The sequence below is a fragment of the Gavialis gangeticus genome, unplaced genomic scaffold (assembly GCF_001723915.1).
Source record: "Gavialis gangeticus isolate Ggan-Ray unplaced genomic scaffold, GavGan_comp1, whole genome shotgun sequence".
NCBI classification, from domain to species: Eukaryota; Metazoa; Chordata; order Crocodylia; family Gavialidae; genus Gavialis; species Gavialis gangeticus.
Genome location: NW_017728996.1, coordinates 19794856 through 19810543, shown reverse-complemented (window position 1 = coordinate 19810543; position 15688 = coordinate 19794856). Strand labels below are relative to the sequence as shown.

Here is a 15688-nt window from a genome sequence, read left to right as displayed (position 1 = left end):
ACCTTATAGCCTTTTATGACCAGGTCACACACTGCCTTGACGCAGGAGCTGAGGCTGATGTCATCTACCTGGATTTTAGGAAGGCCTTCAACACAGTTTCTCATCCTATTCTCATGGGGAAGCTAACGGGCTGTGGAGTAGATGCTTACACAGCCATGTGCGTGGCCAACTGGCTCAGGGATCACACCCAGAGAGCGGTGGTGGACAGGTCATTTTCAGCCTGGAAGGAGGTAGGCAGTGGGGTCCCACAGTGCTTGGTCCTTGGACCGGTGTTATTTAATGTCTTCATCAGCGATTTGGATGAGGGTGTGGAGAGCACCCTCTCCAAGTTCGCAGATGATACCAAGTTATGGAGCAAAGTTAATACACCGGAGGGCAGGGAGCAGATACAGGCTGATCTGGACAGGTTAGATCAATGGGCCAAATGAAATAGGATGCAATTCAACAAAGATCAATGTAAGGTACTCCACCTAGGGAGGAGGAATCCCTAGCACACCTACAGGTTGGGGGATGACCTCCTCAGCAGCTTAAAAGCTGAGAGAGATCTTGGAGTCATAGTGGACTCCAAGATGAACATGAACCGGCAGTGCAACGAAGCCATCAACAAAGCCAATCACACCTTGTCATGTGTTAGCAGGTACATGACCAACAGATCAAGGGAGGTGATGCTCCCCCTCTATGCGGCATTGGTCAGGCCACAGTTGGAGTACTGTGTCCAGTTTTGGGCGCCGCACTTCAAGAGGGACATGGAGAATCTGGAGAGAGTTCAGAGGAGGGCCACTCGCATGATTAGTGGCCTCTGTGAAAGACCCTATGAGAGGAGGTTGAGAGATCTGGATCTCTTCAGCCTTTCCAAAAGACAGCTGAGGGGTGACCTTGTAGCCACCTATAAGTTTATCAGGGGAGGTCAGCAGGGAATTGGTGATGCGCTGTTTACCAAAGTGCCCCAGGGAGTAACCAGGAATAATGGGTGCAAACTAGTGGAGAGTAGGTCTAGGTTAGACATTAGGAAGACATTTTTTACAGTAAGGGTGGCCAGAGTCTGGAGTGGGCTTCCAAGAAAGGTGGTGCTGTCCCCTAACTTGGAGGTCTTCAAGAGGAGGCTTGATAGTCACCTGGCTGGGGTCGTCTGACCTTGGTCCTCTTTCCTGCCAGCGGCAGGGGGTCAGACACGATGATCCATTGGGTCCCTTCTGACTATGAATCTATGAATTTACTGCTAAGGTCTTCTAGTGTGTAACATAGCCGTGTCCAGAAAAAAATCAAATATAATGAATGTAGGAAAATCACCAATGAAGAGGTCAGGTATACTCTGTAGGCAGTAGGGCTGTGCAAAACAGCGCCGTTCCGATTCAACTTCTGTTTCGAAGATTCGACAGAACAGTGTTTCATTTCAAGTTTCATAGAATCATAGAATCAATGAGTGGGAAGGGACCTAGACAGATCATCTAGTCCAACCCCCTGCCATGGGCAGGAAGAGCACTGGGAGTGGCAGGGGTCATAAGACCCCAGCCAGGTGCCTATCCAGTCTCCTCTTGAAGATCTCCAGGGAAGGTGAAAGCACCACCTCTCTGGGAAGCCTATTCCAGGCTCTGGCCACCCTTACAGTGAAGTAGTTCTTCCTAATATCTAACCTAAACCTATCCTCCCTTTCATTTCTTTTTGAAAGCACTGTTCCATTTCATTTCATTGAAACTGTTTTGCTGTTTCAATGTTTCGCCCATAGGTTATTATGGGGAAACATAAAATGCAGCAGGCAGGCAGACTGGGGGCTTGCTCGCACCCCCAGGAGGGCTGCAGGGGCTGTGCCAGAGTTCTCCCAGGGGTGCGGGCCCCCGATCTGCCTGACAGATGACAGACCGGTGCTGGGCACAGCCTGCACCCAGTGTCCAGGAAGATCAGTGCTGCCACTGGCCCCAGGCAGCAGCACCCAGTTCCTATCTGCCGGCAGGCAGGTCAGGGGCCCGCACCCCTGGGAGGATTCCAGCACAGCCCCATCAGCCCTCCTGGGGGTGCCAGCAGGCCCCGGAACTGCTGCTGGATGACAGGAGACAGGCGCTGCCGCCTGGTGCTAGAGCCGTCCCTGTTGGGGGTAAATCAGGGCAACCGCCCTGGCCCCCATGCTTTGGGGGGCCCCACGGAGCTGGGTGGAGTAGCCGTGGTGACTCTGCACTACCAGTGCCAGCAGCTTTGCATCTGGCCTCTCACTACCCCTCCCCACCACTGCCACTGATGGCGGTTTCTTTGTATCCAGGGTGCACAGGATTGGGGTGGGGGAAGGTCATGAAATGATTTGCCCCAGGCCCTGTACCCTCCTCGGGTTGAGGGTATGGGGCCCAGGGCAAATCAGTTTGTGCAGGGACCTGCCTCCAGCTCAATCCTGCGTGCCCTGGATGCAGCTTCCTTGTTACCACCCCCATTGCTGCCACCGCCGAGGAGGGTGCAGGGCCCAGGGCAAATTATTTTGTGTGGAGACCTGCCCCCACCCCAATCCCGCATGCCCTGGATGCAAAGAAGCTGGTGGCAGCAGTGGCAGGGGTAGCAAGTGGCCAGATGCAAAGCCACTGGTGGCAGCAGTGCAGAGTCACAACAGCCACTCTGCCTGGCTCCATGGGGTCCCCCAAAGTGCAGGGCTGGGGACAGTTGCCCCAATTTGCCCTCACCCCGAGGGACGGCCCTGGCTGCCCCTGGGCCCAGGCAGCAGCACCCAGCTTCTGTCAGCCAGCAGGCAGATTGGGGGCCCACCAGCACCCCCGGGACTGCCAGAGTCCTCCTGGTGGTGCATGCCCCCGATCTGCCTGCTGGGTGACAGGAGCTGGGTGCTGCCTACTGGGGCCAGTGGCAGCACCGATCTTCCCGGTGCTGGATGCGGGCTGCGCCCAGCACTGGTCTGTCATCCAGCAGGCAGACTGGGGGCCTGCATCCCCAGGAGGACTCTGGCACAGCCCCCACAGCCCTCCCGGGGGTGCAGGCAAGCCCCCAAACTGCCTGCCGGATGAGAGGAGTGGGTGCTGCCGACTGGGACCAGCGGCAGTAACAGTCTTCCCAATGCTGGTCCCAGGCGGCAGCACCCTGCTTCTCTCCTCTGGCAGACAGAGTGGGGGCCCACACCCCCAAGAGGCCACAGCCCCCGCAGCCCTCCCAGGGTGTGGGCAAACCCCCGATCTGCCCCCAATCTGGCTGCCGGATGAGAGGAGGCAGGGACCGGTGCCTGGAAGATTGGTGCTGCCGCTGGCCCCAGGCAGCAGCACCCAGGTCCTGTCAGTAGGACCTGCTGGCACCCTTGGGAGGGCTGTGGGGGCCGTGCTGGAGTCCTCCCAGGGATGTGTGCCCCTGGTCTGCCTGCCAGATGACAGGAGCCAGGTGCTGCTGCCTGGGGCCAATGGCAGCACCAATCTTCCTGGCGCTGGGTGCACGCTGTGCCCAGCACCAGTCTGTCATCTGGCAGGCAGATTAGATGCCCACACCCCCGGGAGGACTCTGGCACAGCCCCTGCAGCCCTCCCTGGGTGCAGGATGAGAGGAGCGGGTGCTGCTGCCTGGGACTGGTGGCAGCACCAATCTTCCTGGTGCGGATCCCAGGCAGCAGCACCCAGCTTATCTCATCTAGCAGATCAGGGGCCCGCACCCCTGGGAGGACTCCGGCACAGCCCCCGCAGCCCTCCCAGGGGTGTGGGTGAGGCCCCAATCTGCCTGCCGGGGGGACCGGCGCTGAAACCAGTAAGCCTGGCTTCAAAACTTGAAATGTTTCAAAACTTTCAAAATGTTTTGCGCTCCCTTATTTCGTTTCAAAGCTGTTTCAAAGGCTTTTGTTTCATTTTGATTTCTCTGTTTCAAGCTTGAAATGCATCAAAACAGCTTCAAAATGAAACGCCGGGTGAAATTTTGCACGGCCCTAGTAAGCAGATGGAACTGTTTGGTGCTGAGAAACTGCTTTCTTATGCAACCCCAAAAAGCTTTTGTGTGTGGTGTATTTGTATCCCAGCTTTGTAACCCACACTTTTAAGTGTATGGAGTAGATCAAATCCACTTGGGGAAGCATATTGATTCAGGTTCATATATATTATATGAAATGAGTTTGTGACTCATAAGAATGAAGAGCACACAGGAAAAATAACCAAAGGAAAAGATTTCAAAGGCTGATATAATTTCCTTACTTTTCAGTATGTTTCTCTCACTATAATTCTAGTGTGCCCATTGCTAGGGTATCTTGGCAAAGGCAAAGCCTCTTAGACTTGGGTCACAAGCCAATGCATTTAACTATTTTCCTTGAAGAACAGACTGATCACTCAAATTTTTAATGGAAAACAGCCCACAGCATTGTAAATAATCATTTCCACATGATGAATATTTTATTGTATAAATGCAAAGCAAATTGAAAGGGCTTACTATTTAGAAGACATGGTATCACTCTTTGATTAGAGAACAGATGCTGAACTGTACCGACTGGCCCTGCACACTGTCTCTGCAGGAACTGCAAGTGGGATATCTATGCAGTGATTGCAGTATTGTACCCTGTTTCTAGGGGACATTAAAATGCCAGAAAACCTTTCATGTGTGGAAGTAAATTCAATGTTTGAAAGACTTCAAGAAAAAGATAAAATATGCTGTCAAAAAGTACTTTATGGAACGTACGTATGTGTAATGACAAAAAAAGGGGGAGAATACAGCATAGTTCATAAACTCTCTCTCCAGATGCCTCATTTAGTACCCACACTTATACTAACTCTACAGCACAGGCATTGATGCTGATTTCAGGCAATATTCCTAACATAGAAGTGATTTATTTAAATGTGTCCCTGCCCCTGAGACATGTACCAAAACAGTATTATGAATATATTTATAAATTTACAATTTATGAGTGATTGTAAATATATGAGTTACTTTTAACAATGTTGCTATTTGTTTTGCATCTGCATTTTCACTCACTTTGGCCAACCTTACAAAGAGGGCTGCCAAAATACATCTCTAAGTCAAATTCACATACCCTTTTCACACAAACACATTAGCTGAAATACTGGCCCCAGAAAAATCAATGCAAGCTTTGGCATTATCTTCAAAGGGGCTGTGATTTCAACCATTACTTATGAGTACAAATCAAGAAAACAGACAAACAGCTGCCAAGTGTATGGGTGAATGCATGCAAAGAGGTGAGCCCACAATTGTGAATATCAATGTTAAAATGTTGCCATTTAATAACTCTTGGGAAGAATGTTAAAATGACTCTTAATACATAATATTTCCATTTTTTAAAAATATTTCTGTTAATGTTACTTCTATTGCCAGCCACATTTTTTTCTGAACAAGTGTAAACCTGTTCCTCATGTACTTTTAGAATGTGTAAATACATGTGCGCATATTCAGGATGTAATTTTTATGAACACAGATCATGATTCATCAATAGGCACAAATATCTGACTCTGTTTTTAATGCTGCTGCTTCATGCACCACAAATCTCATTGGACATACTTCAGCTGAAACCTGCAGGATAAATCATGACAAGAAGTGCTGTTTCTAACTACATCACAGTATCAAAACTCCATAAATTTCCATGCATTTAGACTTTCCCGATTTTAGAACAGAAAAAAATTCTTCTTAGAAACTTACTGGTTGAATTACTGCGAGTCCTCTGACAGGTAGCTTTACAGTGCAGAAAACAATTATTCTGTGCTTCCAAAGGCCTTTCTTTACAGATACCAGTTGGGGATTCCTGAAAAAAAGATTATTTTTAATTATCTGAGCTTGATCTGCACAAACATCAGCCTGGATTTTAATTTGTATTTGAGACTTTCAGGGGTAGTGAATTATTCGGTGTAAACGGAACAATTAGGAGATTTGTTTGATCATAGATTCATAGATTCATAGTTGGTAGGGTCGGAAGGGACCTCAATGGATCATCAAGTCCAACCCCCTGCCCATGGCAGGAAAAAGTGCTGGTATAATGTGACCTCAGCCAGGTGCTTGTCCAGTCTCTTCTTGAAGACCCCCAAGGTAGGGGAGAGCACCTCCTCCCTTGGAGCCTGTTCCAGATTCTGGCAACGCTAACCGTGAAGAAATTCTTTCTGGTGTCCAACCTAAATCTGCTCTCTATCAGCTAGTAGCCATTGTTCCTGGTTATTCTAAGGGGTGCCCTGGTAAGCAAAGCATCTCATATTCCCTGCTGCACATCCCTCCCCCCCTGCACCCCTCCCTGGTTAATCTGTATACTGCCACACAGCTCCCCCCTCAGCCTTCTCTTGTGGAGGCTGAAAAGGTCCAGGTCCCTCAACTTTTCCTTATAGGGCCTTCCCTGCAGGTCGCTAACCATGTGAATGGCCCTCCTCTGGACCCTCTCAAGGTTGTCCACATCCCTCCTAAAGTGCGGTGCCCAGAACTGGATGCAGTACTCCAACTGCGGTCTGACCAGTGCCACGTACAGGGGAAGCATCACCTCCCTGGACCTGCTTGTGATGTACCTACTAATGCATGACAAAGTGCGATTAGCTCTGCTTATTACTTCATCACATTGACAACTCATATTCATCTCAGAGTCGACAACAACTCGAAGATCTCTGTCTGCTGCTGTGCTGCTGAGAAGGTCGTCCCCCAACCTATAGGTGTGCTGGTGATTCCCTCTTCCTAGGTGCATCACCTTGTACTTGGTCCTTGTTGAACTGCATCCTATTGTTCTCTGCCCACTTCTCTAGCCTGTCCAGGTCTGCCTGGATTTGGTTTCTTCCCATCATAATGTTTCTTGCAAACTGTCAAAAGAGACTGTAAGTTGTCTACAAGCTTGTATGGAAGTGTCATGCAAGAGGCAAGGATTTCTGAGGGTGCTATCTTATTGGGCCAACTGCATGTTTGGGATAGATATTTTTATGTAATGCTTTCTTCATATTATCAAGCTCTAAATGAAATTATGTCTCCCAAACAATTGCAATTTTAATTAATTGATTAATTTATTTATTTATTTCATGTAATGCTATTTTCATTTATTGCTAAACTCTATAGACATGCTGGTCTACATTTGGAATTCAGGGTTTGGATGCCCAAATTCCAGCACTGTAAAGAGGCCTGATTTGCAGGTGCTTAGGATAGGTGCTTAGACCAGGGTTACACAAAGGTATTTAAGTACTCTAATAGTTTCACAGTGATATATTTGTCCAAATACTTTTGAAGATCTGGACCTTAGTGCTTTCCAGAAATGTGTCCCTTCATGGTGTATGAAGTTGGAAACCCTAAATCGCCTTTGAAAATGCAAGCAACTATTTCTAGCATTTATAAGTTTTCAATTAATGTAGCTGTCTATGTGTAGAAGTTTAAATAGTTTGGAGTTTAAAATGATGAACCTCCCCTCTTCCCAATAGAAATCCAGTCTAAGAATACTTCTAAAGGTTCTTTGTACCTATAGACCCAGAAAACACAATTGATGGTAGTTCACTGGATGCAGTGAACCTCGTCTCAGTCCACAAGAAATTATAGCTGTTGGGGAGCATGCATGATATAAAATGGTAGGCTAATAGCATGGAAAAAACCTATCTTTTCTCTTTAAGTTAAATCATTGGAGAAAGAACTGGCTATGATAGTTTTGTAAGAGACCATAAAAGTTTTGTTTCTGCATAAAAGGGCCTTTCTCAGGGGAATCTTGCTGAACTGTAGAGGTGTCAGGAGATGTTAAGAGAGACAAAAAAAAAAGGAGCAACTTACTTCTTGAAGTGTAATTTTAGTAGAGTTGGGAGAAGTCCTATCACGATGGGTAAATGAGTGGTAATTTTCCTCTTCAGCAGCAGGTGGTGCCATTGCTAAGTCACAAAAAAATACTTGTTCTTGCTGGTCTGCTTCCCTCAGTAAATTCTTCAGTGTAAGAAACAGAACAGAAATCTTAAAATTTCCTTTCATCAAGGCACTCAGATCATTATCTTTTTTAAAATCCTTTAAAATGTTTTAAATGAACAGTGAGGAACTGCACAGTAGAGCCAAGTCTCACTGTGTCTGTTAGAAGCTGCTACATTACAAAAATTAATCTGCATATCATTTGCCTGATAAAATACCAGCCCTTTTGGATTTTTAAAGGGGAAAAAATGGTGGGGAAAAATTCAAGCACCAGGGTGAGAGACAAGCACTAAACTGATGCACCCTCCTTCCAGGACCTCTTATTTTGCAACCTGGGATTAAACCTTCAGCACCCATATGAGCTTTCAGGTCTCTGGATAAAAAGTGGAAAAGGGCTTCATTTGTGAACAGTTAAGCCTCAGTCCTTCAATGAACCCATGTGTGAACCCAGCTGACTTCAAAGGGGCTTCCTGCAGGGGTGGGCTCAGCAAGGAAGCAGCCCCATGCAGCTTGCTGTGGGCCTGGTGCCTCCATGTCTGGAGAAGACAGCCTGTGGCTAGTGTTTTATCTGCTGTCTTCATGGAAGTGTTGCCAACAGGCTGTTTACTTTTAACCAGAGAATCCTGGCCTGGCCAACTGTTTCCTCTGGACCTCTCTACAGGTTGAGGGGTTTCATTTAAATGGATGCACATGGGGACAAGGTAACACTTCCTCTGGCCTCCTTGGGTGCATGCCTTGACCACATGGCACATTATGTGAAATGCAGCAATTGGCTGCACTGGGACCATCCAGATGTGTGCTTGGGGCAGATTAAAGCTCCAGGAGGTCTGGATCCAGTCCAGGCCTCCCAAAATAAAAGGACTTGTGAAGAGGGTTACCAGCCTTACTAATTCTACCTAGTTCCTCACAGCAGACTCCAGAAAAGTCTAGAAGTGGGATTCCCAGCTAGAGATCCATGGATACCATGAGTCCTTGGGCCTTTTTGAAGCCTCAGACCCACCCCTTGATGGATCTGCCCTTTATTCAGAAGCTAAATATAAGGGTGGCAAATAGGGCCGTCAGGTCACCAGTTGCTCAGGGGCCACAAAAGGATAAATTACACAGAGCATGTCCCTCACAGCAAGGCACTCTTCACAGGGGGGCATGCCATACAGGGCACACCCATGGTATGGCGGTCCCCCAACCCCAGCTGATAGGGCAGGCTGTCCATAGACCACGTCCTCAACAGTGTAGCAACCCCCTTTATACAGGATCCTGTATATGGTTGGGGCTGCCTCAAGACTTGGCCCCACCTTTGGGAAAACCTCTCCCTGCTGCTATCCAGCTCTGCATTCCTTTAGTTTGCAAATGGCAAATGCACAATTGCTTGTGAAGGGAGTGCTTGTAGAGCCCCAGCCAACATTGCCAAGAACTCTGCCTTCTCATGGCCTCTGGTTTTTTTCCTGGAACGTCATGCAGAATCTCACCACGTGAGGTTTGGGGGTTTGTCATGAAGAGCAAAAACCAGGTTTTCCAGATGTTTGGTGCACACATTACCCTAGTCTCTCAAGTAAATGCTGTTAAAATGCCATGGTATTTTGAGATGGCTCACAGCCTTCAGGCTTACCTTACTGGCAATCACTAAGGTCACCAAGCCTGTTGCTGACTGAATGAGAGATTCAGCCTCTTTGCAGGAAAGGTCTTTAAGTGATTGTCCATTTAGTGATAAGAGTTCATCCCCTGGACTTAGACGACCATCCCTTAGAGAAAAAGAAAAGAAAATACACCCAGGCATAGACACATGATTTTATAGACCTAGGAACAAAATGGCATAATTGGGAAACTTTCTGATGTCTCACCCACTGAAAAACAAAATTAAATCCTTTCTTTCTCCTGACACCTTGAACTTGCTGATCAGGGCTGGCTGAAGGCAGAGCTCCTTTGATGGTTTGACTATAGAAACTTCTTGGTGTCCAAAAAAGTAACATCACTGTTATGCAGTACTATAGAGAACAATATGCTGTATATGCTGAATAGGCTGTAAGGGAACCGTGGTCCACAAAGCTCTCCAGTGCTCCTGTGAGGTGGTGTCACTTTTTTCTGGCATTTTTTAAGGGCAGTAGATAAAGGATACCATAAACCCCTACGTTATGTGCCAGCTATCATCCTTCTAATCCTGGTTTGCTCTTGGCATTGAGAAGAGTGTGCACAGCCCCAGCTCTTATTTCTAATATCTTTTCCCATTTCGGCAGCTGGATACAAGATGTTTCTTCAACATCACTGGTTTCCTTTGAAAGTAAGATCTAAAGTGCAGCTAAAGTTAGAAAAATGTATCCTGAAAAACCCACCAAGTCAAATGGACCCAGAATAACCAAGCACGTACCGCACCTGTGGGCAGCGCCTCCAGCAAACACTTGGCTGACAGTGAAGACTTTCCCAGGAGAGGTACAATTTGGACTTCTGGAGACGTGGATCCCCAAGCCCTCACTTCCTGTAGCTATGCAAAGTCTGCAGATGCAGCTGTCCTGGTTCAGGAAGACAAAGATATCAAGGCTTTAGTATGTGAGCCTAAATATGCAGAGAGTGTTAGTCAAATGTAGTTAGACTTTAAAAAAAAGTGCCTACATTTTCTTCTTCCTACTAGAGCCAGTTGATTTCTAGCACAAAAAAATAGGACCAAATTGCAGCTTGGCTGTGGATGAAGAATTGCCTTTATGAATGAGATATCTCACACAGTTGTTCTTCATTAGATTGCAATGGCTTCTGACTGCAAGGGGGGATGTTATAATGCTATGCATATGTCCATGGGGGTCTAGAAAGCGGTTGATAGATTTTGACAATAATCAGGATAGATTAATTTTGTCCATGATAATATAAGGAGGAAAGAGGGAAAGGAAAATAATAAATTCCAGGAAAGTAGAAGGACGAGGTCAGAGGGGCAAATCGAAGTGCCGTACAATAAACCCACACCTGAAACCTCAGCCTTTGGTGTGAAACTAGAGGTCTTGAGGCTGCTCTAACTAATGGGCCAAGTTGTTCATCAAGTGAACAATTGTTCACCAAGAAATGAGGGAGCATAAAGTTATACAGTCTTCCCCCTACAACAGCCAGTACTCAGTTTCTCACCGAATGCCAAGGACCAGGGTTAATATAGGTTTTTGGCATAAATGGGTAATAATCACTTGTAGCGTAAGAGTAATACTGTAGCTGTAATAGTCCAGAAATTATGCAAGAGACAAGGATTCCTTAGGGTGATATCTTTTATTGGACCAACTAGGTAGTTGGGATTAAGTTAGACAATAAAATATAAGGCATTCCAATAAAAGATGTCACCCTAAGAAATCCTTGCTTCTTGCATAGTAATTACATAAAATCTGATTGACAGTAACAAAAGAATTTAACAGTAACAGAGATGGCCATATAGTACCTTCCGTTACCTTTTTAGTTGAGAGTTCATGTCAAAGAACACAACTTGCCCCCATCTTGAGACCACCCACAGCTAATGTGATCTTTTGGTTTAGCAGCAACGCAATTCAGTGCCCACCAAAGGGCTTCTACTGACATTCAGTAGGCAAAGGATGGACCTTTACAATGCCTGACAACTGGCTGACCAGCTGGATAGGTTTGGTTATGTTTAAGACAGATGAGGTTATGTTATGTTTGGTCATGTTAAGCCAATCACAGATGAGGGTTTGGATTTTGGTAATCCTTTCTGCATGCTGGGGTGCTTCCAATTCACAAGTCATCTGTTTGAAATACAGACAAAGGTCTGTTTTCATCTAATTTATTTGTTCTCAACTATTCGTCTTGGAGCATATACATTTATTTTTTCAGTCAAGTTAAACCTCCCAGGAAAGTTAAACCTTATACTTGAAATCAGTGGAATTACAGCAGAGCTATGTTTTACCCTCTGTTTAACTGATATAGATTTTGGCACAGGTGGGTCCAGTGAGGTTCAGGCACTAATTCTCCAGAATGACTGTAGTAAAACAAATATTAAAAAATAGCAGCAGATTCCTCCTGCCAGTTGGCCAACTCCCCACAGACAGGGAAAGCCTGTGCAGCTGGGAGTGATAGAGGCTGGGACAGCTAAAGCAGAGAAGCAAGCTAAGCGATGTGGTTCAAAGCAGTACATAAACTGTTTTTTATTTAATGCCGTATTCATAATTATGTAAAAGGCATGTCTACACAAGCAGGGGCCCAGTCTAGAGAATGCCTCCGTGAAGTTCACTGTTCTTATGCCTATTCTTAGTGATAGTCATCAAAATGGGAAACACATAAATGCCTTAGTGCTGGGGCTGGTATGTGGTGAGCTTATGGGCAGATACATTACTTCATAGCACACCAAGTGAGGGTGGCAGGCAGCACTCCCTGTCACGAAGGAGTAGATATGTCCAAATAAGCCTGCCTTCTATGAACTGTCCATTCAGAGCAAAGGGAACTACTCACATGAGCAGCATTTATCACATGAGTAAGGGCCTGCAGGCTGGGAATCCTAGATACAAAGCGGGTTTATTTTTTCTTCTGGTGGGACAAACTTTTATCCCCCTCAGGTTCCACTCTGTTCCTAGGCACGATGGTGCATAAACACCCCTGCACAAGCACACCCATTAGGCTCTCTGAAACCTGCATTTGTCCATGCAAAATTGCCTGGTGTATCTACAAGTCTTACACCCCAGTCCTGTAAGAGAATCATGGCAATTTTCATTGATTTAATGGGGCTCTACACAAGTGCAGGTATTGAGCTACCTGGTTTTATTTGCAAGATCGGCACTGAAGATTGTGCATGCTTTGGGTCAGGGACTACGTCTCACTTTGTCTTATGACTAGCACAATGGGAACACCAGCCTAACTGGAAATCCCAGGTATTACTGTAATATAAATGGCAAATGAGGCCTGATCTGGGTATTTTTCTGGCTACAATCAGTTAATAGCAGGAATGCTAAAATGGAAGGTAGGTCTCCTCTGGACTTTATTAAAAAAGGTTGAGGGAGCAGTTATAATTTTTCTTTAAGTCCTTTTGCACTTTACCAGGCTTGGTTACATTTCAGCTAAGCTCTGCCTGTCAGTCACATTTGGAAATGAATATATGTGAATTATAGGAAAAAATATGGGGCTGGAGGGACTTTTGGTTAAATATACATGTGCTGTCAGCCTCTGCACTTTTTGAGTACTGGATATAGCTCAGTATAGTTGCATCCAAGTTATTGCAACATGACATAAAATTAATGAAAGCTGATCTTTAAAAAAACAAAAAACACTAGACTAACTAATGCACCATTTGCCAACATTTGGGGGGGTGAGGGGAGGGGGCTTTGTTCCTTAATGTCTTTGACTTCCTGTCACATTTATTATTTTGTAAGTAAAAATGCTGATGGTGCTTCCAAGAACAGAGGAGTGAGTTGTTTTGCCCTTTTCTTTAATGCATCTTGTTTTTATTAGGTGACGTGGCTCCAGGTCTGGCAAACGTAAAGGGCTTGTTAAAATGAAGTTGGCAGGTTCACTGGGTGGGCAGGTGGGTTCCTTCTAGGTCATGCAGACCTAGTCATTACTGGAATATACGTTTCATGCACACTTGCTGCCAGTGAATAAAACTGTTTCACTTGTAGATGGTCTTGCAGCACACAGCTTAATAAAGCTGGTGATGCTTGATTTTGCATCTGTTCAAATTTTATTGACCCTGGACGTGAAAGCAGACCAATGTCAGAAAGATCTGCATTTCTGCAACACATCTCAGTTTGAAAGAAAAACTTGAATAACAGGTATATCTCAAGACCTTGCTGAATGCATCTGTGCACATCTGAGATCCAGTTACTCCTATGTGTATTTCATTTTGGAAATGGAGTTTGCAACTGTATACCAACTTTTGTCCATTCTCCTCTTGCCAAACTCACAATATCCAAATATGTTTTTTATCTTTGCCATTTACAAGTTTGCCTTTTCCATCATGGTCTCATTAGACGGTTCTCGCTGAAAGTCCCATCTAGAAACATCTCGTTCCAGATGGTGTTTTGAAGCAAGTGTAACCATGGCATCAGTGGAAAACTGAAAAACTTTTGTGCGCCTCTAACATTACTCACAGTAGTTAGATTGTCTGAAATTAAGTACATTGCTGCATAAGGGTAGTTCAAGGAAGGTCTCTGAATCAGTTAACTAAGCAGATGACAATAACCTGATTGACTGTTTTAAAAAAACCCAAAAACAACAGTACAATAGTGAGCTCAAATATTAGGCTTCTCTAGCCTGCTGCATATTAAAAAAAGCTGTGGTTTCTCAGTCACATATTTAAAGGACATAGCCTGTTTGAATTTTCTTTGAGAAACATTTCCTGCTGTGGCAGCGCTGACAGGATCTTTGTGGGTGTAAATCAGCAGACCTCCACTGATTTTGACACAGACCAGCTGAGGATCTGGCCTTTTAAAAACATTTAGGCAAAATGTCATTTATTTTCTCAGCAGCTGCCTGCAAATTCCCTTTGCAATTAATAAAGATAGTGGCTGGTACCTGTGAAAAATTCATGGGCTAGTGGCACGGTGCCACTGGAGAGGGCTACTCCAACCCTCTCTACCAGCTTGTCTCCAATTTTTTTCTTCTTTTTTCCTGGTGGTGGAATTAGGAGATCACAGGTAAGTGAAGTAATTGGATAATGCAGCAGGTGGCAGGGGGTTCAAGTTCCCACAAAAAAGCAAGTCTGTGTCTTGTTGATGGACACACAGGTGTTTAAATAGAGCAAGCAGTATAAATACATTCTTGTACCCCTCAATTAGCCTAAGCAATGTTTTTTATTTATTTATTTATTGCTGGAAACCTGTGTCCTATGTCCCACCTGTTGCAGCACATACTTACTTCATATGACACCCTGCATCTCAACATGTTCCAGCTTGCTGGAAGGATAACATGCCTCTGATTTCATGATCAGGAAGGAAGGAGGAAGAAAAAAAGATGGAGAGAGAGAGACTTAATGGAAAAAGGGAAGGAATAAATAACTGTCTGGATGAACGCAGTCTCCCTCCCAGTTTTTGCTTGATCCTGCAGGCTTGCCATAGTCTTGTGTTTGAGACATTACAGTCTGCTGCTATGGCAATTGTCCTGTCACAAATGGGCCAAATACTCCTTCTCTTTTGAACGGGAAATTAATAAAAATGCATGATGCTGATGAAGAGAAAATGACTTGTTTTTCCTTTTGTAGGTGGGGTCCTGTGGAAGTGTCAATATGGCTTTGGAGCCGTGCAGGGACCTATGATCCACTGGCAAACCTGCATCTCCAGCCTGTGCAGTATGGGGTAATCATAAAGAAAACCTGTCACAGAGTATAATCCCTGATCCTGGACGCCTCCAGTTTTCCTGTCGTCACTTGTATTTTTACAGGGTTTGGGTGTTGCCTGCTGTTCCCTATAATGATATGATGCTGGGTGGTGGGTGGAAGAGCAGATGCAGTTCATAAGGCAGAGCTGTGAGACAGCTCAGAGCTAGAGGACTATGGCTGTCAAGTTCTTCAGTTTCCAGAGGAACGTGCCAGCTAAAAGACAATGTTCCAGGGTCCCGTCTACTCCTCCGCACAATTGGTTTTGTCTTTCCTAACAGCCCTGCTGTATAGTCTCTATTGCCACTACTACCTTTGGGTCTGTGCATCAAGTGTCAGGCCCTGGTCACGCTTTCTGTCTTTTCCCTGCCGGGCCACCTAAATTTACTGCAGGATTGATCAGGATCATTAAGGCCAAGAAGGAGATGTTGTATTTACCCAACAACCTTGTCTCGAATGCATAAGACAGTAAGAAAGCTACAAGTGAAAGGAGAGGAGTCAGTGCGGGGCATTCTTTCCGAGTGACCGTCTCCCTCGGGGTAAGTTGTTTACTTCCTTGGTTTGATATTTCTGGCGGAGGTCAGAATGAGGACAC

The 15688-nt window shown here is 45.6% G+C and overlaps 1 protein-coding gene across 1 annotated transcript in view; it reads right to left on the bottom strand.

The window, feature by feature from the left end:
• The window catches only part of IL16 (interleukin 16), an 83236-nt gene that overhangs the window by 43685 nt on the left and 23863 nt on the right, over positions 1 to 15688 (bottom strand). Inside the window, exons 3-6 of the mRNA XM_019504105.1 lie at positions 10179 to 10315; positions 9418 to 9550; positions 7686 to 7832; positions 5607 to 5709 (exon numbers count right to left, since the gene is read on the bottom strand). Coding sequence (XP_019359650.1) covers positions 5607 to 5709; positions 7686 to 7832; positions 9418 to 9550; positions 10179 to 10315 — 520 coding nt within the window. The remainder of the gene's footprint in view (positions 1 to 5606; positions 5710 to 7685; positions 7833 to 9417; positions 9551 to 10178; positions 10316 to 15688) is intronic.